The sequence below is a fragment of the Dendrobates tinctorius genome, unplaced genomic scaffold (genome assembly GCF_039654945.1).
Source record: "Dendrobates tinctorius isolate UK_male_01 unplaced genomic scaffold, ASM3965494v1 ptg000231l, whole genome shotgun sequence".
Lineage (NCBI taxonomy): Eukaryota > Metazoa > Chordata > Amphibia > Anura > Dendrobatidae > Dendrobates > Dendrobates tinctorius.
Window position 1 is genome coordinate 24,340,843 of NW_027361898.1, and position 24,452 is coordinate 24,365,294.

At 43.4% G+C, this 24,452-nt stretch overlaps 1 protein-coding gene across 1 annotated transcript in view; it reads left to right on the forward strand.

Moving 5' to 3' along the window:
- ATRX (ATRX chromatin remodeler) overlaps window positions 1-24,452 on the forward strand; it is a 348,862-nt gene that overhangs the window by 83,019 nt on the left and 241,391 nt on the right. Inside the window, exons 10-11 of the mRNA XM_073556201.1 lie at window positions 8,367-10,753; window positions 12,284-12,362. Of these exons, the coding sequence (XP_073412302.1) occupies window positions 8,367-10,753; window positions 12,284-12,362 (2,466 nt within the window). The remainder of the gene's footprint in view (window positions 1-8,366; window positions 10,754-12,283; window positions 12,363-24,452) is intronic.

The following is a 24,452-nucleotide window of genomic DNA, read 5'->3' on the forward strand; positions in this document are numbered from 1 at the left end:
GTGAGGATTCATCCTTATGCTTTTGCCTTGTCTCCCCTACATACAGACCCCTAGTTGGACCCAGTACAAATAATTAAGTACTCCACATTAGATGTGATGCAGCTGAAAGTATGGAATTAACAAGGGAACTGTTAGGTGGATTCATAACTGGCTTAGTGATTGGACCCACAGAGTGGTCGTAAATGGCTGCACATCCAGTTGGAAGAATGTCTCAAGTGGGGGTACCACAGGGCTCTGTCCTGGGCCCTGTATTGTTCAACATCTTTACCAATGACTTAGATGAAAGAATTGAGGGTACACTGAATAAATTTTCTGGTGACACAAATCTATGAGGGATAGCTAATACTAGAGAAGAGAGAGAGGATTCAAAGATATAAATTAACTGGAGCAGTGGGCAGCAATCAACAGAATGCATTTTTCCCTGTTAAAAACCAAAGTACTACATCTGGGCAATAAAAATGAAAAAAACATTTCAGAAAGGGAGGAATATGGCTAAGCAACAGCACATGTGAAAAGACAAGGGTGTACTAATAGATCATAAACTGAACATGAGTCAACAGGGTGATGCAGCAGCAAAAAAGGCAAATACAATTATGGGATGTATTAACAGAAGCATACAGTCTAGATCTCTTGAAGTCATTATTGCCCTCTACTCCTCTTTGGTCAGGCTTCATTTGGAATACTGTGGCCAGTTTTGGGCACCACATTTTAAAAAAGACATCAACAAACTGCAGCAAGTTCCAGAGAAGAGCGACCAGAATGGTGACCTGTCTGCAAACCATGTCCTATGAGGACCGTTACAGGATTTGGGAATGTTTCAAGGGCTGTCACATTGTAGAAGGATCATCTTTATTCTCATTTGCACAAGGAAAGACGAAGTAATGGGATGAAACTGAATGGGAGGAGACAGATTAGATATTAGAAAAACATTTTTGACAGTGAGGGTGATCTAGGAGTTGAACAGGCTGCCGCAAGAGGTGGTGAGTTCTCCTTCAATGGAAGTCTTCAAACAGAGGCTGTATTTGGTGAATCCTGCTTTGAGTGGGGGGGGGGGGGATTTGGACCAAATGACCCAGGAGGTCCCTTCCAACTCTACCATTCTATGACAATGACCCGAAACACAGCCGGGGAAACTAAGGAGTTCCTCTGTAACAAGCATTTTGAGGTCCTGGAGTGCCCTAGCCAGTCTCCAGACCTGAACCCAATAGAAAATCTGTGGAGGGAGCTGTAACTCAATGTTGCCCAGCGACAGCCCAGAAACTTAAAGATCTGGAGAAGATCAGTATGGAGGAGTGGGCCAGAATCCTTGCTGCAGTGTGTGCAAACTTGGTCAAGAACTACAGGAAACTGCTGACCTCTCTAACTTAAAGGTTTCTGTGCCAAATATTAAGTTCTATGTTTTTATTGTATCAAATAATTATTTCATGCAATAAAATGCAAATAAATTATGTAAAATTCATAAGTGATTTTTTTTCCCCCCTCATTTTTAGATTCTGTCGCATAGGGCAAGTGTACCTACGATAAAAAATTAGACTTCTCCATTTTTTGTAGGTGTGAAAACTTGCAAAATCAGCAGTGTATCAAATACTTATTTCTCCTACGCCTCATTGGGGGACACAGACAGTGGGTGTTATGCTGCTTGCCACTAGGAGGACACTAAGTAAATCAGAAAAAAGTTAACGCCTCCCCTGCAGTATACACCCTCTCGCTGGATTAGATTTCTCCAGTTCTTGCTTAGTGTCTGCAGGAGGCACTTGGGTCTGGTTTCAGACCCCACCGTTTTTATTTTATTTTTGATTTTTCTGTAAATTTTTATTTTTTAATTAACGGAGTGAAGGGGGCGACGGTTCCTTTCTACGGCCCGCTCTCCCCCCGAACCAACAGGCAAGCACGCGAAGTATACCTCCCTGTACACTTTCCTGCGATGATTGGGGCTGATTCCTCTGGCGATGATCTTTACGGTCCCGGTAATCCACGGATACGAGGGAAAGCGCATGGAGTGCAATGGAGAAGACTGGAACAGCGCTTCCGAATGCCCTGAATCAGCCCCATAGCTCTCCATCCCCCTGCCATAGGGAGGATTGATTGAGTATACCCCTTTAAGAGCTCCTACAGCTCTGCTACATCAGCGCAGGAGGATGAAAGCCTGCATGGATGGCCCCGGACAGCGCGGCCTGCCAAGCACTGGAGTGGGGAGGTATGGGGTCGGGTCCTGGTCCCCGGGAGAAGTGCTGACTTAGCGTTAGCGGCGGTGCACCGGCGCCCCATCATGGCCCCCCCACCTGTTCTCGGCGCTTGGGTAGGGCAAAAATGTAGTCCCCGGCTTTTCCAGCCTACTAGGCCGCAATTTGAATAGCGCCGCCCCCGGCGCCTACCGCGGGTAGACCAAAAGTTTAGGCCGCAATTTGAATAGCGCCGCCCGTGCTAACGTCGCTGCCCCCTCTTGGCGCTTCTCATTCCTTACGAGACGTGCAATTCTAATCTTGGGGGCCATGTCTTTTACCTCAGCCTGCTCTGGACACGAGCTGTGAGGCGTGCACTCTGCCGGATACTGGGTGACACCACAGGGCCACCGCTTCCTCCTGGGGGACACTTCACAGGACCGTGGGTAAGCTGCATCTGCCCTCAGATTAAAGCTTAACCCCTTCCAGGCACATTCCCTCCAGCTGCAGACACTCTGCCGTTAACCCTTTCAGGAGCGCTATGTCTCAATCTAAGGAGGCTAAACTGGCTGCTAAGAAGCACACTGCGTTTTTTACCGTGTACCACTTGCAAATCTGCCTTACCCAGTGCACAGACTAATCCGTTATGCATGGTCTGCTACCCGGCCTGCGCTCAAACGCCCCTCGCTGCCGACGGGCCTCCTGCGTTTAGTACCCCTGAGTGGGCTGCGTCCCTGTCATGGTCGGTGGAGTCTCTGACCCAAGCTGTATTCTCCCTCTGGGAGGACTCTTTAGGTCAGAAAGCGTCCTTGCCTCCCGAGGAGGGCTCTGGCGTCGGCCGGGAACCGTCCACCAGCAGGGGCCGTACTCGTTTAAAGGATGGTCAGGTCTCTAGAAAGCGGACCCATGACGCGTCCCCTAGTCCCATTCGTGCCTCAGCATCGGCGACTCCTGTCTCGCTCTCCCTCTCCTGAGGTTCACAGCGAGCATGACTGAATTCTAATCTGACACGTCAGCCCCTCAGAATCCCCCAACTGATCAAGAGTCGCTTGATTCTCTTATAGAATCAGTCAACAGGATTCTGAAGTTGGATGAGGAAAATATTCCCGCTCCAACACACCCTATCTCATTTAAGAAAACCAAGCGTGTGCGCAGGTTATTTACCAGCCATCCGGAGTTTAAGGAAATTGTCCAGAAACATAGGGATCGTCCACATAAGCGGTTCACGGAGCAAGTGTCTACTGAGGCTAAATACCCTTTTGATCCAGACCTAATGAAGGATTGGTTACAGTCCCCTCTGGTGGACCCTCCTGTATCACGTCTTGGTTCTAAAACGCTCCTATCCGTTTCTGAAGGTTCCTCAGTCAGAAACCCCTCCGATCGTCTAATTAATTACCTTGCCCGTTCAGTTTTTTGAAGCTTCAGGAGCAGCGCTTTTTCCATCTTTCGCGGCAATTTGGGTCGCTAAGGCAATGGGCGCTTGGGCAGAAGCCTTGATTACTTCCTCCCAGGGCACCAATCTTCCTCTGGCGGCAACCACTGTCGCCAGGCAGATAATTCACGCAGCGGACTTTGTAGTGGATGCTTCTTTTGATGCCGCCAATTGCGCTGCTCAAACTGCCGCTAATGCGATCTCCATTAGAAGAGCCCTATGGCTCCGCGACTGATGAGCGGATGTTACATCTAAAAGATCGTTGACTTCTCTCCCCTTTCAAACTGGTCGTCTTTTTGGAGAGAAACTGGATCAGCTCACTTCTGATACTACCAGGGGGAAAAAGTAAATTCCTTCCTCAAGAAAAGGCCGTTCGGTCGTTTCGCAACCAACAGCCTATGCGTTTTCCATCTTTTCGCAACAACTCCGGTTGGTCGTCCTCTACCTTCTCTTCCGGATCAGGTTGGTCCCCGCGCGGAGACAGAGGCTCCCAGGTCTCATACAGACCTAACCGCTCTTGGAAACCCAGGCCTAGGGCTTCTGGATCTAGGGGAGCCAGATCTCATAGATCTACCCAATGGCTTGTTGCGGTATCTGGCGGACACCGACAAAGTAGGCGGTCCCCTACTTCAGCCACACCTGGTTCGCGGTCGTCCACGACAAGTGGGTCAGGGAGCTGGTGTCCTCCGGATACAAGATAGTTTTCCTCTCCCCCTCCAACTCGCTTTTTCCTTTCCACTCCCCCCAAGAAAAAGACAAGAGCCTTCCTTTGGGCTATTCAGGCTCTGTTAAGCGATGGAGTCATCATTCCGGTCCCTCATCACGAAAGATTCAGGGCATTTTATTCAAACCTTTTTGTGGTTCCAAAAAAGGACAGGACGATGCGACCCATTCTGGAACTCAAACTGTTAAATCAGTTTGTTCAAGGTACGGCGATTCTGAATGGAATCTCTCAGATCAGTTGTCGCTTCCATGGAAAAAGGAGAGTTCCTAGCATCCATCGACATCAAGGACGCTTACCTTCACATTCCGATCTGCCCGTCCCACCAGCAGTTCCTTCGTTTTGTAATTCACGAGGAACACTTCGTTCGTTGCCTTGCCCTTCGGACTCGCCACCGCCCCCAGGGTCTTTACCGAGGTCATGGCGGCTGTCATGGCCATTCTCCACTCTCGGGGAGTAGTGGTGTTGCCGTATCTGGACGACCTGCTCATCAAGGGTCCGTCCCTTTCAGCCTGCGAGGAATCCGTTGATACAACAGTAAGTACACTTTCTCGCCTGGGGTGGAAGATAAACTTCGAAAAGTCTTTCCCAAAACCGGCTCAGCAGATTTCATTTTTAGGAATGATCTTGGACACTTCCCGCGGGTTGGTCATTCTCCCTCCAGAAAAGACGCAAGGCTTACAACAGGCAGCGCGGACTCTTTCCCGACCAGTTTCTCACTCCATTTGTTTCAGCATGAGAGTTCTCGGAAAGATGGTGGCTGCGATGGAAGCAGTCCCATTTGCACAGTTCCATCTCCGTCCCTTACAACATGCGTTGCTGTTAGCTTGGGACAAGAACCCGTTCTCCCTGGACCGTCGGATCCTTCTGTCATTGTGGGTCCGGCAAGCCCTCAGGTGGTGGACACTGAGGTCCTCCCTGAATCAAGGGAGGTCTTTTCTCCCAGTAAGATGGTTGGTAGTAACCACCGACTCAAGTCTTCTGGGCTGGGGTGCAGTCTTTTGTCACCACATGGCACAGGGTCTTTGGTCAGTCCGAGAGTCACGTCTCCCCATCAACATTTTGGAGATATGAGCGATCAGATTAGCTCTACGGAGTTTCCACCATCTCCTTGCAGGTCACCCCATCAGGATCCAATCCGACAACACCACGGCTGTAACGTATATCAACCGCCAGGGAGGTACCCGGAGCAGGATGGCCATGCACGAAGTGATACACATCCTCCATTGGGCCGAGTCCAACCATTCGCCCATCTCAGCAATCCACATCCCAGGCGTAGAAAATTGGGCGGCAGATTTTCTCAGTCGCCAAGGCATTGCCTCGGGAGAGTGGTCTCTTCATCCGGAAGTCTTTCAGCAGATTTGTCATCGTTGGGGGACTCCGGATGTGGATCTCATGGCCTCAAGACTAAACAACAAGGTTCCTCGGTTCATTGCCCGATCACGCGATCCATGTGCCATCGGAGCGGACGCTCTTGTTCTGCCATGGCACCGGTTCCGGCTCCCGTACATCTTTCCCCCTCTTCCCTTGCTTCCGAGGGTCATCAAGAAGATCAGAGCGGAGGGAGTACCAGTGACCCTAGTCGCGCAGATTGGCCTCGCCGAGCATGGTATGCAGAACTAATACAACTAGTCGCCGACGTCCCCATGCGACTTCCAGTTCACATGGATCTACTCTCACAGGGCCCAATTTTACCACCAGAACTCCAGAGCCCTGTCTTTGACCGCTTTGCTGTTGAATCCTGGATTTTAGCACAGGCTGGGTTCTCTCACGACGTGATTTCCACCATGATTAGTGCTAGGAAGACTGTGTCCAGGCGCGTCTATCACTGCACCTGGAAAACCTTTTTGTGGTGCAAGGATCATGGTCGATCGCCTCTGGTGTTTTCCATTCTGGCCATATTGGAATTCCTTCAATCCGGATTAAAATCAGGCCTCGCGCTTAGTTCGCTCAAGGGCCAAATTTTGGCCTTGTTAGTGCTATTCCAAGGCAAAATTGCCACCAAACTTCAGGTCAAGACTTTCATTCAGGGAGTTTCCCATGTGGCGCCTCCTTATAGAAGGCCATTGTAATCATGGGACCTTAACCTGGTTCTCAGGGCCTTACGGGAGGCTCCTTTTGAACCGCTGCAGGACGTGTCACTGACCGTCCTCTCTTGGAAGGTGGTCTTTTTAGTGGCAATTACGACCATCAGGCGAGTTTCGTATTTGGCAGCCCTGTCCTGCCGTTCTCCGTTCCTGAATTTTCATCAAGACAAGGTAGTTCTCAGGACGTCCCCGTCCTTCTTGCCCAAGGTCGTCTCCTCTTTCCATCTCAACGAGGAAATTGTTTTTCCTTCCTTTTGTCCGGTGCCAGCCCATGATATTGAGAAGGCCCTCCACACCCTGGATGTGGTTAGGGCGCTGAGATGGTACATCTCGCGAACGGCTCCCTTCTGCAAGTCATATGCCCTGTTCATACTTCCAGAGGGGCATAGGAAGGGTCTAGCTGTGTCAAAAGCAACGCTAGACAGGTGGATTCGCTTGGCGATTCAGGAATCCTACTGTGTCAGGATCGCGCCTGTCCCAGCGGGGATTAAGGTGCACTCTACCCGGTCAGTGGGCACCTCTTGGGCCATTCGGCACCAGGCCTCAGCAGTACAGGTCTGCAAGGCTGCGACTTGGTCCAGTCTGCATACTTTTACAAAACATTACCAAATTCATTCTCGGGCCTCTGCGGATGCAGCTCTCGGCAGACGCAATCGGCACCTCAGTGTTGACTCAGTGGTACATGGAGTGTTAGCAGATGTATGTTCCCCACCCAGTGACTGCTTTAGGACCTCCCACTGTCTGTGTCCCCAATGAGGCGTAGGAGAAATAGGGATTTTTGTGTACTCGCCGTAAAATCCATTTCTCCGAGCCAGTCATTGCGGGACACAGCACCGACCCTGTTTAGCCTGCGGTCTCATTGTAGCATTCTTAGGTTTTGACATAGTTATGGTTATTGACTGTTGTAAGCTCCTACTGCTTTTTTCACCGAACTGGAGAAATCTCATCCAGCGAGAGGGTGTATACTGCAGGGGAGGAGTTAACTTTTTTTCTGGTTTACTTAGTGTCCTCCTAGTGTCAAGCAGCATAACACCCACTGTCTGTGTCCCCCCCAATGAATGGCTCGGAGAAAAGGATTTTACGGTGAGTACACAAAATCCCTATTTTTCCCCACTGTGTCTCTGGACTCAACTGGATAAACCTTTTACTAGAGCTGGTATACAGCTCCTTTATTACTGATCCATTTAGACATTGGGACTATGTAGGTTATGATGTAACTGCAGTAGCACAGCATTTTTAGGCTACGTGCACACGCTGCGGAATGGGGTGCGGATTTTGTAAAATCTGCAGGTAAATCCGCAGGTCAAAAGACCTGCGGTTTATTTGCGGATTATCCTGCGGTTCGGCCCTGCGGTTTCACCATCTCCACAATGGTGGAGATAGGAAACCGCTGCGGATTCCGCAGAAAGAATTGACATGTCAATTCTTTCTGCGGTTTCAAAACTGCAGGAAAACCGCATGGAAAAATCTGCACGGTCTGCACTGTGGTTTTTTATTCCCATACGGAATAATGGTACTGTACACCGCAGCAAAAACTGCTGCGTACCCGCAGCGGCCAAATCTGCTGCGGAACCGCAGCAGAATCCGCAGCGTGTGCACACACCCTTAGTGTACAGAGCACTTAGTAGGATGGTTCACCTCTGTGGGTTCCAAATGCGATATTAAAATCACCCACTTATGCTTTATATCTTTATCAAATGATGAAAGGCTAGGGACCGAGTAAGCCTGGCTGCCGAATTTAGCTATCGTTCTTAACCTTAAATTACTGTATGCATTTAATTCATACATTGGTAACTGTAACTTAAGTTGTGCCAGAAGATAAGGCGTGGCATTTTATTATTATTAATTAATTGGTCTATTGATCTGTGTTTTTTTTTTCTTTTTTTTTTTCTTTTTTTAGCCATGTTATGGCCGTTATATAGAAGAGCATAATGTTCATAATTTTTTTTTTTTTCCTTTCATAGTTGGTGTGCTGAAGGAGGAAATCTTATCTGCTGTGATTTTTGCCACAATGCCTTCTGCAAAAAATGCATTCTCCGAAACCTTGGTCGGAAAGAATTGTCTAATATAATGGATGAAGAAAGCAAATGGCATTGCTACATTTGCGAACCTGAACCTCTGTTGGACTCTGTAGCTGCGTGTGACAGCGTTTTTGATAACTTAGAACAGCTGTTGCAGCAGAATAAGAAAAAAATGAAAGTAGACAATGATAAGAGTAAGCTTTGTGACCAAACTCTGAAAAACCTAAGTTGTAATGGACAGGATAAACAAATGGATAAACCGCATTCTTGTGCGATAACCTATTCCTTCAAGGCATTAATGGTTCCAAAGGAAATGTTAAAAAAGACTAAAAGAATAATTGAAACGACAACCAGTTTGAACTCCAGTTTTGTGAATTTTTTGAAGCAAGAATCCGAAACTGTGGATGCTAATCGCAGTACTAGACTTAGACAGTTAAAGGCATTTAAGTCCATTTTAGGGGACCTTAAAAAAGCACATCAAGCTTTGGAGGAAAGTTTGATCAAAGAGATGGCTTCTGATTTTGGCAAAACAAAGAAAAACCGAGATGTTAGTGAGAATAGGCAGCCAAAAGAGAAACAGAGTGATAAAACTAGCGAGTCTCGGAAAGAGCCGGCCATTAAATCTGAAAAAGAGAGAGTCAAAAATGTCTGCAATGTAAAGTCCAGAAAGTCTGAGAACAGTGGTGCTGATGGAAATGTAAATTCAGATCAGGTTCAAAATGGAGAACAAAGTGATGTATTAGATTTAAGTGTTGAAGAAAAAGAGGGTAACGAAGAAAATGAGGATAACGGTAATATAGAAGCGTCACCTTTCCATAAAGGAGAGATCACAGAAGATTCCTATATGGGCGCACAGGATAACGACGTTGAAATGATGGAAGGTACAATGCAAAAGCAGAAAGACAATCGCACTGGCGACACTTCATTAGAGGTCAGTGAGCAACCTCAAGAGGATTCTCAAGTTGAGGATGAATCATCTGATATTGAAGATCGACCAAATAAGTCTGAGAAAAATAGAGACAAGTTGAAAAAGACAAATGAAAGGTCAAAGCGTCTCACAAGTGACAGCAAAAAGAGAAGTACAGATAAAAGTAAGAAAGAGCAACAGTCTAGTGCAGAATCTGAAAATGATGCTGAGGAGACAAGATCATCAAAATTAGCCAAGTCTCCATTACCGTCGAAGAAACAGGAAAATGATCCATCCTTTGCGTCTAATGCTCCTGAAGCACTCGACATGGACGTTGTGTCTGTCCCCTCTTCTGTGCCAGAAGATATATTTGACAGCCTGGATGCTTCACTAGAAGCTCAAAATGCGCTGAGTGAATCAGGCTTAAAAACATCAAGTAAGAAAGATAGAAAAAAAGAACCAAAGTCTGCTGTTAAAAAAGAACTAAATTTGAAATTGACTTCTGTGTCTCTTTCCAAGTCACCTTCTAAGAAAATGCAATCAAAAGTTGAGGCTTCTGAAGATGGCTCTGATGCTGATAAAGCAATGAGCCCCAGCAAGGTTTCTGGTAATGAGCAATCATCTGAGAATGAAGCGTCCAAGTTAAGAAAGTCTCCTCGTGTGAAAACCACACCCAAACGACGCCAAACTGATAAAAAGACCTCCTCAAATACAGAGGAAGAAAGTAATGATACAGACAAGGAGAAAAAGAAAAAGCAGTCCTCTAAAAAGAAAGAGATTAAGACAAAACATGCTTCTTCAGACTCCAGTAAAATTTCTAAAAGAAAATCTGACAAAAAGAAAACAGATACAAAGAGCCATGAAAGTGGGTCTGATTCTGAGGAGATGCCTGACGTTCTTAAAAAAGCAGCGCTGATGAGCAACTCTTCTTCAGAACATGAGAGCTGCAGTGAAGCCAAAAAATCTAAAATAACAGATAAAGATAGCCTTAAGATGGATGGAAAACGCAAAAGAAAAAGTTCAAGTTCTGGTCCAGAAGTTTCTAAGAAGTTGACAAGAAACTCCACTGCAAAAAAACGGAGATCAAACCACTCTGATTCATCAAACTATGACTCAGAACTGGAGAAGAAAATGAGAAAAGCAGGAAATACAGAGACTGCAAAGAAGGGAAAAAAGAAAACCGTTAAGAGTGAGGAGGAAAGTGCGCCATCTGCAGAAGAAGTGAAAAGCAAAAAATCCAAGAAGAGTAAGGCAAAGACCACAGCACTTAAGAAGAAAGAGTCTACTTCATCTTCTGAGTTGTCTGAAGACAGTCACCATAACCTAAGTCATAATTCTGAAGAAGGCAGTGAAGATGAGCAAAAGATAATGCCCATCGTGGAGAATGAGGTCCTATCAGCTGTTGGATTCTCTCAGTCCTCCGGTATGCATTTATAATCCTGATGGTTTATTACGCCTCATAAATGTTCTTGTTTCACTAACCACTTTTTATTTTAACATAACCAATAAGAAAAATGTCATTACTAGAGCTTGGTTTTCTTATTCTCCCCTATTTGGATCTATTCCAGCTAAAATGTTCTTTTATATCCCTTTCTTTGCAATTAAAGCAAAGCTATTCAGGTAATGGTGGAGAGCAGCAAAATATTCTGATCTTGTGAATAGTGTGCAGATATCCGCTTATTCATTCACAAGGTCAGGTGCCATCAATTTGTATTCTGCGAACTACACTTAAATGTTATCTCTCCTTCTGGTAATCGGCTAAATTTAGCGTCGACAGAGGTGTAATAAGGATTTCTGGAATGTGTAAATGGCCTCGAACAGTAATCCTAGTGAATGCTCACCTCCACACTGGTATTGCTTTCTTTAGAGCTGGCAAATGAGGGCTGATATAGTAATTATTAGCTTGTTTTCCTTATAGTCAAATTGATTATTTTTTATAGACCCGTAATTAATTACTTGTTTGTGATGTGTATGTCTTGTCATGTGTAGAGCAGGCTCAGTAGATAAGTCCACTCCATGTACAGTGAAAGCAGACTCTGGTATATATATTTCCTGCCTGCAACTGACTGGGCTGCAGTTCACTCCAATTAGTGCATTGTTACTCCTTAGTGCTCATTCAAATGTCCCTGTCAGTCAATCTGAGCACCGACTGCTAATACACGGACTGGCTGCAGGTCTCCCAACCCGAGCGTGACAGCTTTATATAATTTCTAAGGCTGCCACTCTGGTTGGGAAAACCCGCTTCCAGTCGGTGCATTGCGTTCTGATATTGGACTGACATCCATGGATGTCTCTCTGCTCTTTTAGTGATCGTGGACCACCTCCTGCCACCCCATATTGCCCATCAGTGTGGGGTGTTGATCTGTTGTCACTTTCACACTTGTCTTCTATTAAGCACTGCCACAGATGAAGGTGACTGACATATTGTACCACAGACTGCTGAATGTACAATTTCCAGAGTAGAAGAAATGTAAAATAAAGTTCATGAATATTAAAAGCATTTTCTTTATTTTAAACATACATTGAAAATAAACAATTTTTTCAAATATTAAATGAGTTAAAAAAAAAAAAAACCCATGTAAATGTAAGGGATTTTTTTTTCTGTTCACTCCCTCCCACAGCTTGCATGTAAAAACAGAGTGGTGAAAATAATCTGGTTTAAAGGGAATCTGTCAGTAGGATCACCCTCTTAGGCCATCTATTTGGGCATGTAGTGAATAGGAACCTGACTAAAATATCTGATCTGCAATCTGATGTCTTATTACAGAGAGATCCATGTTTTTCTTATACATAAATGAGCTGTTAAGATCTATGGGCTTGGATGCTGATCGGCATAAGAATCTGCCTCCAAAGCTTTGATGAAATAAAATGGGGCATTACCAGTAGTGTTATTGGTTTATTGGTCTTTTTTATTGTCTCCTTTTTATATATTAATAAAGCTTTGCTGTTTCAGGTGATGAAGCAGGAACAAAATCTGCTACTCGTGATGTGGAGGATGAGGACGAAGATGATGACGATGATCCAGAGAATAGGTATGATTCCAACCATACGGACTTAAAAAAGATTATAACACACCCTAAGCGTGGGTCCAAAGCAAAGCAACGGAAGAGCAAGCAGGTTGTACAAACCCGGACTTCCTGCCTTTTAAAGACTCGATCCAAGGCTAATCTCAAGTTTGACCGAGTGGCCAACAAAGCAAGGCCAAAAACCAGAAAACCAATGAAAAAATAAATCTATAAAGTGTTCACACACCTTGCATAGGGTGTGTTATAAATACACAGCAGTGTACTGTTGTTTGTCTTCATATTTTTCTTTGGGAAGCCATTTTTTGTTGGTTGAAAGCAATGACTTGAAGGATTGAGATTACTGTTCTAGGAAACAATTTTTGAATTGTTAATCTGTTTTTGAAACTCTTGCCTTATTGGCTGTTGACGTATGTAAGTTTGAGTGGTAAATTTGGTCCTTAAATTTCTTTGCTCAGTTTTACTTCCTCTGAAAGAGACTTTATGGTTTGACACACAATCAATCCTGCCCTAAAATGCAAGGGAGTTTGATCAACAGCTACTCTGCCGTTTCGTTTTATGCCCACGAGTTGTACAGATTATGGGCATATTGATTATTATGGCAGCATTTTATTATGCAAGCTATCCAAAATATATATATTCTTTTTTTATTTAGAAAATTAGTGTATGATTAAAGCTATTTTAGAACCCTTTTGGTATGCTTTTTTACCATGACTTATGTGGATCTGTCCTCACACATTCAGCCTTAAAGGGTATGCACTCGTGCAACCAGTGTTATTGCCCTAATGCATACAAAATATATGGAAACAAGAAAACTTTGCAAGTAGCCTTGGTTAAAAATGTCCAGTTGTGTCTATGGCTCATATGCTCTGTCTATGGCTCATATGCTCAGACTATAAACACTGTTCTACTCGAGTCCTGCACATTTTTTTTTTTAATTTTTTTACCGATTTGTTTTTCTTAACACCCCACCCCCTTACCCTTCCTAGACAGTTTTCCAGGGTTCTTGAAAGCCACAGATTTAGGACGCCAGCAGTAAGGCTATTGACATGAAGCTCTATTCAACAAAATGACTGATGGTTTCCCTTTTTTCAAAAGTAGTTGATCTGATAAATTTTAACAATACTTCTGGGTGTCCCTTCTGACACTAAGAATGAAGGGAACACATGTCTAGCCCCCCCATTCACTTAGTCAAGCTGCGGTCCTTTACATACCCGTCCTACAGCGAGTGCTGCTCTTTAGTGGTCCTAAAAGTTAGAACCCTCCAATTATAAAGTAATGGCATATCCTGGCATCGAAAAAGCCCAAAACCCTGTAGAATATCTACCAGCCTGGTGGATAAAGTACGAATTGGGTGAGAGTGAGGGTGTATGTGAATGAGCGAAGCCATTTCCTAACCCTCAAAGAGAAAGGTGACTCTCTGCTGAGAATGGAGAACAGAATGGTAACGTTTAGAGGGAGTTGAGGTAGACTAGTATTGGCAATTGCCGAATTGATTTATTTCCAGTAAATGCTGAAAATCATGTTGGCTTCATTCTCCACTGATGGTACAAACCTCTTTCTGCTCATTATTAATGGAAGGATGTACTCTTGATACAAAGCAACAAGCGTAAGCGGTGCTAACTTATAGCATTGAAGCTTTAAGTCCAACTGTGTCCAATATCTGAGCGGGAAAAGTGCGTTTGCCTATCAAGTAACATGTTCGAGCTGCTACTGCACCAATGGCACAAGAGGTAACCGGCTTTGTCTGACATATTGCTGCATAAGAACCCGCACACATCCTGCCGAGCTGACACTCGTCTGCTCAGTGTTGCCTCTTTTACTGAGTGTCTATCATTACCATTCACACATTCAAAGTCACTGTTTTGTGAAAGTGAACTGGCACACTGTCCTGTAAGTATTGATTTGAGGGTTAATTGACCCCCATCTTAACTATTGGTGGAAAAATGTGCTTGTATATTGCCGTTATGGAAACCTCTGAACAAGTGTTTTCCTCTGTTTACTCACTTCCCACAGAGGGAGCTGTGCAAGAGCGACCACGGAGACAGGGCCCATAGAGGGACCTGTGCATGAGCGGCCACAGAGAAGGGGCACATAGATCGAGCAGTGCATGAGTGGCCACAGAGACAGGGCCCATAGAGGGAGCTGTGCATGAGCGGCCACAGAGAAGGGGCACATAGAGCGAGCAGTGCATGAGCTGCCACAGAGAAGGGGCACATAGAGGGAGCAGTGTATGAGTGGCCACAGAGAAGGGGCACAAAGAGGGAGCTGTGCATGAGTGGCCACAGAGAAGGGGCACAAAGAGGGAGCTGTGCATGAGTGGCCACAGAAGGGGCACAAAGAGGGAGCTGTGCATGAGTGGCCACAGAGAAGGGGCACAAAGAGGGAGCTGTGCATTAGTGACCACAGAGAAGGGGCACATAGAGGGAGCAGTGTATGCGTGGCCACAGAGAAGGGGCACATAGAGGGAGCTGTGCATTAGTGGCCACAGAGAAGGGGCACAAAGAGGGAGCAGTGCATGAGTGGCCACAGAGAAGGGACACATGGAGCTGTGCATGAGTGGCCACAGAGAAGGGGCACATAGAGGGAGCTGTGCATGAGCGGCCACAGAGAAGGGGCACATAGAGGGAGCAGTGCATGAGCGGCCACAGAGAAGGGGCACATAGAGGGAGCAGTGCATGAGTGGCCACAGAGAAGGGGCACATAGAGGGAGCTGTGCATGAGTGGCCACAGAGAAGGGGCACATAGAGGGAGCTGTGCATGAGTGGCCCCAGAGAAGGGGCACATAGAGGGAGCTGTGCATGAGCGGCCACAGAGAAGGGGCACATAGAGGGAGCAGTGCATGAGCGGCCACAGAGAAGGGGCCCTTAGAGGGAGCAGTGCATGAGCGGCCACAGACAAGGGGCACATAGAGGGAGCAGTGCATGAATGGCCACAGACAATCGGCACATAGAGGGAGCTGTGCATGAGTGACCACAGAGAAGGGGCGCATAGAGGGAGCTGTGCATGAGTGACCACAGAGAAGGTGCACATAGAAGGAGCTTTGCATGAATGGCCACAGAGAAGGGGCACATAGAGGGAGCTGTGCATTAGTGACCACAGAGAAGGGGTACAAAGAGGGAGCTATGCATGAGTAGCACAGAGAAGGGGCGCATAGAGGGAGCTGTGCATGAGTGGCCACAGAAGGGGCACATAGAGGGAGCTGTGCAAGAGTGACCACAGAGAAGGGGCACATAGAGGGAGCTGTGCATGAGTGGTCATGGGGGCGGGGCACATGGAGGTATCTGTGCTTGAGCAGCCATGGAGATGAGGCACAGAGGAAGTTTGGCATGAGCGGCCACAGAGACAGTGCTGGAGTTGAGCACCACATGAGTGGCCTGGACATAAAACGCATACAGAATTTTTTTTTTTTTTTTTGTTTTAATTTTTCATAAATAATCCTTTAGGGATAAAATTGTGTCAGATTATCCTCAAGGATTTGTAGGACATGTATATTTTGACCTCTCCTGAAATGTTGCCCTGTTATCTGTGGTTTGCAGCACTACACTATTAAAGGAAATTTGTCACCCTTTTTTTGCCCTATTAGCTGCCGGCATAGACATTGGACATCGGGGGCTTATCTACAGAATTCTGTAATGCTGTAGATAAGCTCCCGCTGTAACCTGAAAGAGAAGAAAAAAGTTATATTATAAACACCGAGGTGGGCAGTCCGGTCCGACGCCTCCCTTCTAAATGCGCTGACGTCCTCTTTTCCCGTCGTGAAATGGCTCTGGCTCCGGCGCATTGCTCTGCCCTGTTGAGGGCAGAGCAGAAATGTGCAGTGCGCAGGCGCCAGACCTCTCCCGACGCCTGCGCACTGCAAGACTCTACTCTGCCCTCAACAGGGCAGAGCAATGCGCCTGCGCCGGAGCCATTTCAGGACGGGGGAAAAAGGATGTCGGCGCATGAATAAAGGAGGCGCCGGACAGGACGGCGACACCCATCGGACCGCCCACCTCCGTGAGTATAATATAACGTGTTTTTCTTCTCTTTCAGGTTACATCGGAGGCTTATCTACAGCGTTACAGAATGCTGTAGATAAGCCCCCGATGTTTATGCCGGCAGCTGAAAGGCCAAAAAAAGTGACAGATTCCTTTTAAAGTGAATGGGACGGACACTGTGATCATAGGAAACAGTGGCACTGTTTTTTGGCTGTGTGGTGAAATGTCACTACTCCTATCTATACCCTTGTAAAACGTATTCTTCTTTTACATGTCACTGTACAAATCAGTCATTTTTCATATGTATAAAAGGAGAAGTAAGACTATTAAATAATGCCACTTGCACCCACAAAATCTGGAGCATGAGTTAGATTTTCAGCACAGCACAGTACTGCAACCTACAGCTCTAGAAGAAATTACCACCTCTGTAACAGGTAACTGCTGATCAGATCTGGCTTGCATTTACTATAGCTGTGAATTTAGTAAATTCACACTTGATTATTCCAGCTTAAATGGGCCGTCCAGCTTGACAAAAGTTAGTGATATGCTTAAATGAAGAAAGCTTGCCCCACTCTGGAGATCAATACCAGTGCAAGCAACAACACATCCAGGTTTTTTTTTTTCCCACATGGAGAAATGAGGCGATCAGTCCAGTGCACACATCCACATTTAATTGTTGAGCCAGGTTGCATTAGTTTTAGTATTCTATACAAATGTTTACAAGACGAAGAAACGATAACTGGAATACATTTTTATGGTGCGGAGCATTAGAGGTAAACATACACTTAGGGGACAGTCACCAGAACTGGGTTTTGCACATATCTCAATAATGTCTCACAAACCACTTCTGAAAACGTGATTTGTAGATCTTTGAGCCGAAAGTGAATATGATGCAAAAGACTGACCTGTATGTTACTCACAATCCATTTTCTGCTTTCGGTGTTTTTTTTTTTTTTTTTTTTAAATATGATATTATGAATAATATTTATTGTTCAGTTTTTCTGGTTGGTTGATGGCCGGCCAGTCTGTAAAATGTAGCCTAAGAATTTACCTATATTGAGTAATGTTCAGGAGCATGTTGCTTCTGAGACATTACATGTGTCTGCTGCTAGATTTTAAAAGAAGAAAAATGAAACTTAAATGCAATATAAAGACATAGCGTTCTAAAACTAGATTCTGCCTTTCCTATAGCGCTCTTAGCAGCTCTCCTGAAGTGTAATTGATGAATGAGAAAAAGGTTGATATGTTTATCTTGCACAACTGCTAAAGATGCTGGCTTTTTTTACTTGTTTCTATAGAGTTGATTTTACATTATGGGAGCACAGCACAGCTGATTCAAACTGGATTATTATTAGGACTATTACCTTGACACATCATAAACTTCCTTTAAGGAAGTCACGTTTTAATAGTACAGAAATTATTTGGAAGGCTTTAGATAAAAGGGGGATAAAGCTTGCAACCGAAAGATGTTTGAGAATGACAGCACATAAGCTTTTCTTTTACTCCTAACATGAACTCATTGCAATGTCTCAGTTTAGGCCTCTATCAGCCATGCTACTTCCCCAAAAATATTCTGCGAGCATTTCAAGTGTATTACTTGGATTGCTTGATACAGTCTAGAACCTTTTTCTTAAGGGTATGTGTACACGTTGCGGATTCGTGTGCGGATTTCTCCGCGCAGAATCCGCAGGTCAAAATGCCTGTGTTTCACCTGCGGATTTACTGCTGATTTCCTGCGGATTTCTAGCGGCGTTTGTGTGGATTTCGCCTGCGTTTTTACACCTGCGGATTCCTATAATGGAATGGGTGTAAAAACGCTGCGGAATCCGCACAAAGAATTGACATGCTGCAGAAAATCGCTGCGTTTCCGTGTGGAATTTTCGCATGTGCACAGCGGTTTTTGTTTTCCTTAGGATAACATGGTATTGTACATCCCATGGAAAACTGCTGTGAATCTGCAGGGCCAAATCCGCTGCGGATCCGCAGATGAATCTGCAACGTGTGCACATACCCTAAGGAGTGATGTGAAAACAGGTGTCCTGACTATATATTTAGTGATGCCAAGTTACACAAAAAAAATATTGGGAATGTAAGTCTTTAAGATTTCTCCTTCAAAAAATTCACATTATGCTTGCATGTACTTCAGTAAACCAGTATTGTGTTAATGAACCAGGGACCTTGTTTCTGGACAGTGGGGTTTCAAGGTGTCTCTGTTTGGACTGATGATGGAAAAACTGAGCAGCCTGCTGGAGAAAACCTGCTTACAGTCAAATGTCAGTGACACAGGGACTGCTAGTTCATGCATCCATTTGATCCATTTTAAGTAAGCCACATTTAGATTTCAGTGCTTCTGTAATTTAGTTGATGATGCAGTGCTATGCTCCCACATGTGTGATTTAAACTTTATTTTCTGTTTATATTTTTGTTGTTTTTCCTTTTGGGATTGTTTTATGTTACCTCATCAGTTCTAATGAGGTTGATGGTGTATTAATGCATTTTGCTTTTATGGTTGCAATAAATTTTTTGAAACTTTCTTGTCCATGCATTTCCTTTTTTTTAATTATTGGCTGTGGGAAGGATTAAGGTAGATTAGAGGGAACTTTGGGTTAGTCACTCAGTTTAAAAAAATATTCTTTTTTTTTTTTAGTTTGTCAGTTCTTAGGCTATGTTCACACATTGTGTGTTTGCTGTGTTCTTTATGCAAATTAAAAGCTGATAAAACAATCAATTATACCCACTGGCTCTCCACCTTAAAATAAAAGACTACTAAAATAGCTGCAAGTGAAAACAGTCACTGTGCAAGTCCTGTTACATAGGTTATAGACAGAAAAACTAAATAAAATTCACTGCGCTTATGTTCAAAAAACCAAAACAAAACTAATTGTGTAACAGAAAATGATTATACCAGAGATACTCTAAATATTGACCCCTCACTGCTGTTGCCAAATAGCAGTAAGTTTAAGCACTTGTAAATAGATGCCTGGTGAAGTTGCTTGGCAAAGTTGCTATGTTCCGCTGTTAGACAATATACCGCCATGTAGCATCAAGGAATGCGCTCCCAGTGTGCTGCTGATTGCTGGCGTTAAACTGACATGCGGGGGTTGAGGTCGGGGAGCGTTAAGAAGCAGAAGTGCTGTGGGTCAATGCTAAACGACGCGTAACCTTGATGAAAAGGGACCGCATCCCTCGAAACGCATCGTTTAGCATTGACCCACAGCACTACCCGTCCAGCCCAGCAGCCAGCTACGTGACGTCACGCCCCCAGCTTCCTGCGTCTTGCAGTGTGTGGGCGGCGGTGCTTCGGCCGGAGCCCGCCGTCAACTTCTGCTTCTTAACGCTCCCCGTCCTCATCCCCCGCATGTCAGTTTTAGCGGCAGCTATTAGCGGCACACTGGGAGCGCGTTCCTTGATGCTACATGGCGGTATATTGTCTAACAGCGAAACATAGCAACTTTGCCCAGCAACTTCACCTGGCATCTATTTACAAGTACGGTAAGTGCCTAAACTTACCGCTATTTGGCAACAGCAGTGAGGGGTCAATATTTAGAGTATCTCTACGGTATAATCATTTTCTGTTACACAATTAGTTTTGTTTTGGTTTTTTGAACATAAGCGCAGTGAATTTTATTTAGTTTTTCTGTCTTCAAATTAAAAGCTGCTTTTTAAAGTACCAACAAAAGCTATGATAATTCAGAAATCTCATGCACACAGGTTTTTCCCGACCTAATTGGAAAACTGCAGCATGTCAATTCAGCATTTTTTTGCAGCATTTTTTCACCCATAGAAAGCAATGGGTAAGTTCCAAAAAAGCAGCAATAAAAGTTGCCATCAGTTTTTGCTTTGTTTTTAGTGAAAAAAAAGCCGATAAAGCAGGGTCTGAAACATGGATTTTTGTGATTTTTCTCAAGTTTAAACCAGAATGTGTTGGTTTCTTCATCTGAGAATGGCAGATGGGATCAGTACAGTTTCATTAAATTTATCATGTGTTGAAGTAAACATTGCCTGATCATCTCAATGCCCATTGTTTAAAAGTAAAGAATGCCTGACCAATGTGTGAAATTGAATAGTACCTGACAAACTCAAGAGATGACCCATGTGAGAAAGTAAACAGTGTCCACCTACAAAATGAACTGCCAATGTGTTAGGTAAAAAATTCCTGACCAATTCCACTCCCCCTACTGTTATTACATCTGCAGTTATGTATTATTTTTCATGAACTCTCTTGTTCAGAATAGTCACTTTTTTCCCCAGACATAAATCTTTTTACACATTTTAATTTGTTCAAATTGCCCTTTTTTTCCCAATATGTTTTATGGTGTTACATACGTCTTGCATTCATTGTTCCTGCTTGTATGGTGGAAGCAAAGCTTAACTTGGGCATACTGAAAAGCACAACAAGAAAAGCAGCAAAAGTCAGCAAAACCTGCTTTTTTATTATACTGCCAAGAGATTTGTCATCTGCGTGCAGTCCAATGTTCGTGTACAGAGACTATGGAGAAGATGGAGTAATTAAGTTCTGTCTTCTCAGTACCTGTGCTGTGATTCTCATCAGTACTGTGACACTCGGAGTTTGATCCTAGTGTCATTCCCAGTTCTGCCTGATTCTCCTGCATAAGACTCTATGGCACTGTGATTGAGGAGCCCGTATGGATTTTTTTTCCAAAATTTGGTCCTATTTCTGGTCCAAAACTTAGTTAAAACTGTTACGTCAGCATGCCCCCCTCCCAACATATGGATGTGGTGGATATGCCTGTATAGGCGATTGTCTGTCTGGTAAATCTAGTGCAGGAACCATGTGCAAATCAGACTGTACTAAAAGATGCTCACTTCCAGCCTGATTTGTATACCATGCCTAAGCTAGATTTTTCAAGGCTGGCACTTTGTTTTAAAAATAAAAAAAAATTGGAGACAAGCGAAGAAATAGCCTTAGCATGTTTTCAAATATGAAGGTAGTGGTAACATTCTTTTTTACATCAGAGTAAATTGTTGATACCCATGTGCAACTAAACATGTAGTCAGAGCCATTAGATCTAATACTTTCATATGCTGAGCATAATTCCCTTCTTTAATTAAAGATCATAAGTTAGATTCCATTACAGAGACTGTTCAAATCCTGGTTAAAAGAAAACCACAGTTCTGACTGACAGGTTGCCAACTTCCTTGACCTTTGTATGGAGTGGAAACTAGCCTCTCCTAAGGAGCTTTTCTACTTTCCTTCATTTTACGCTTTTAGTGTTTAAAAGTAGTGAAAGTTTGATATAGTTGCAGAAACTTGAACAGCTCAGGAATGATTTCACTACTAGTAATGGAAAGTGTTGGGCTATGTTCACACAACGCGTTTCTTGCTGCGGTTTTATTGCTGCGTTTTTGTTTTCGGCTGTGCCTGTTGATAAAGCTTAGTGTCCCTAAACAATAGTGATTTAACTTCCTTAGGTTTTTGCACCAAAAACTGATAACCTGCGTTATTTGCGGCCTTTTTGCACTTAACAGTTTCCAGTGGGTGAAAAAACGCTGCAAATACGCTGAAGAGACATGCCACAGTTTGCAAAAACGCAGCAGTTTTCCAAATCAGTCAGGAAAATAAACAAATGTGTGTGCATGAGATTTCTGAAATCTCATAAACTTTTCTGCTACTGTAAAACACATCTTAAAATTTGCGTACCCCCCCGCGCAAAAACGCAACATGTGAACATAACATAACATTACCGTAGCCTAAAATTATATGAAATAGGCCCCATTATGTTCATTTGGCATACACAGAGGATGGTACTGTCTTGTCGATATAAAAATGGGATTTTCATCTTTCACATCCAAACTGCAGCAGTTTCCTATGTTCAGTTACATTTTCCACCTAGTGCTAGTTTCTTTCCCTAGCTACATCCAGTGCACCTCCTTAATGCAGTTAACCAGTTTCACACATGTATGATTGTTTGAGCAGCCCTTTTATGTGATGTCACATCTGACCATCCTTACTTTAAAGTGGATGCAATGGCATGAGCATTGAAATGGATGGGACTTCCTCGGATTCATGGGGTAAAGAACTTACATTGTAGTGTCTTGGATGTATGTTTGGCTATGCTGACCCTCTAAATGTGCCTGAATGCTAAGGCCTGTTTCACACTTCCGTTTTTGTGTCCGCCAAACGGATCCGTTTCCGTTTTTTTGACGGAAACTGATGCAAACGGATCCGTTTTTTTGACGGATCCGCGGTAACCGTAATGGAAGTCTATGGGACAAAAAAAAACGGATCCTGCAAAAAATGGCGGATCCGTTTTTTTACGGAAAACAACGGATTTTGATGGATTTGAAAAAACGGAAGTGTGAAACAGGCCTAAGCGAATGCACCAACATGTATGGAGTTTGTTGTCGCTGTACTCCGGTTATACAGTCATCAAGTAGAATCAGCGTTGAAGGGTAAGAAAACTTTAAAACAAATACAGAAACTGACCGTGGAAACATACCTTTAAACATATTTAATTTTATAAGTAAGGATTTTAATAATATGTGAACTAAACTTTGTGGTGTCAAGCTGTAATATCTGACTATACAGGCAAATTAGTTTAATGATTAATCTGACCTATTTCGTGTTGTAGATTTATTAATAATAATAATAATAATAGTAAAGCTTTCTTTTAGCACTATATATTCATAATTACGGGTATTCCTTTTACAAGTGATCTGCGGATGGCCGCATATGAGAAGGGGTGACCAAATGTTATATCTACACACGTTCGAGATCTGATTTTGCAAGTTAATGCCTGTAATTTTAATTTTGCCTTTAAAAAAAAACACCACCACAGTGACTTAATTCTTGTGTGCTGGCATCTGATGTGTGATGCATGACTAAATATGTTACTACATAGAGTAGCAGTATCAATAATTGATTATTGGATTGCAGAATAAAGAGCTTTATTTATGAGCCCATAGCAGGCGGTTAGATGAGGGCAGGCGAAAACTGCATTTTTCCTGAAGCGGCACCTTTTTTGTCAGCCATGTCTTATATTACCAATCAAAGAAAGTTTTTATAGAAAAGAGGGTACAAAAGTGCATAGTGCAAGCATAAGGCTGAAGGTGCAGGCAAAAAAATAGATAAAAATTCAATGAAGATAATGCATAATATGATGCCAACCCTGACGAAGTGACAACAAAATGCACGTTGGAGTGAGTGGTTTGTCATCTTGGTCGGTATCATCATACTATTATGCATTATCTTAACTGGATTTTTATCTATTTTTTTGGCTGCACCTTCAGCCTTATGTTTATGATTGCACCATGCACTTGTTCCAGCTACCAATGCAAATTTCTACCTCTATGATGTACTTATCCCATTAATTTTTTACTTTGCTTGCTGTATATTTGTGTCTTCATTTTTTTTCTCCTTATATTTACGAATTTATATATCAACATCAAGGCAATATTTCACTATTAATCCATTATGTTCTTTTTCTAATGAATTCATATATTTTTTCATCTCATTGGCACTTATCAGTATACAGCAATTTTTGGAAATGTGCTTATTGCTATTAGATATTCTGTTATTTATGAATTAGCAATTCATTTGACATATCCTGCCCCCTTCATAGATTTGTTATTTTATATTTTGTTTTATCCTTCATGTGATCATGTTTTAGCATTCATTCATTTGTTGTGTAATATTTTATTTAGCAATAAAGTATTTTATTTGTACCCTCTTTTATTTGAATACTTTCTTTGGTTGGTTATATTGTGGTTATGGTATTCATTATATGTTTAATAAACATATATTTATGGTATTTTTTTTTCCATATGGGCTATGTCTTACATTACTACTCATGGTTCTGGGTCTTTATGGAATAGTTTTTCATATTCTCTCTGCTTCATCTGGGCTCTAGTCCTGTTTTTACGATTAAAAGTGGACAAAATAAATTTGTCCAAGTCCATACTATTGGAATTATTAGGCTTGTTTCACTTTCTACACTTCTGCTATCCCCAGCATATATAGTGCTCTATTGCACCATTAACTCATCAGTTAAATTGAAGACTATTATATTACTAGACTTCTAGGATTAAAGGAGGGTTTAGGAACTTTTTGAGTTTAAAAGCCTTTTTAGCATTGTGTTTTCATAAAAAAAAAAAAAGC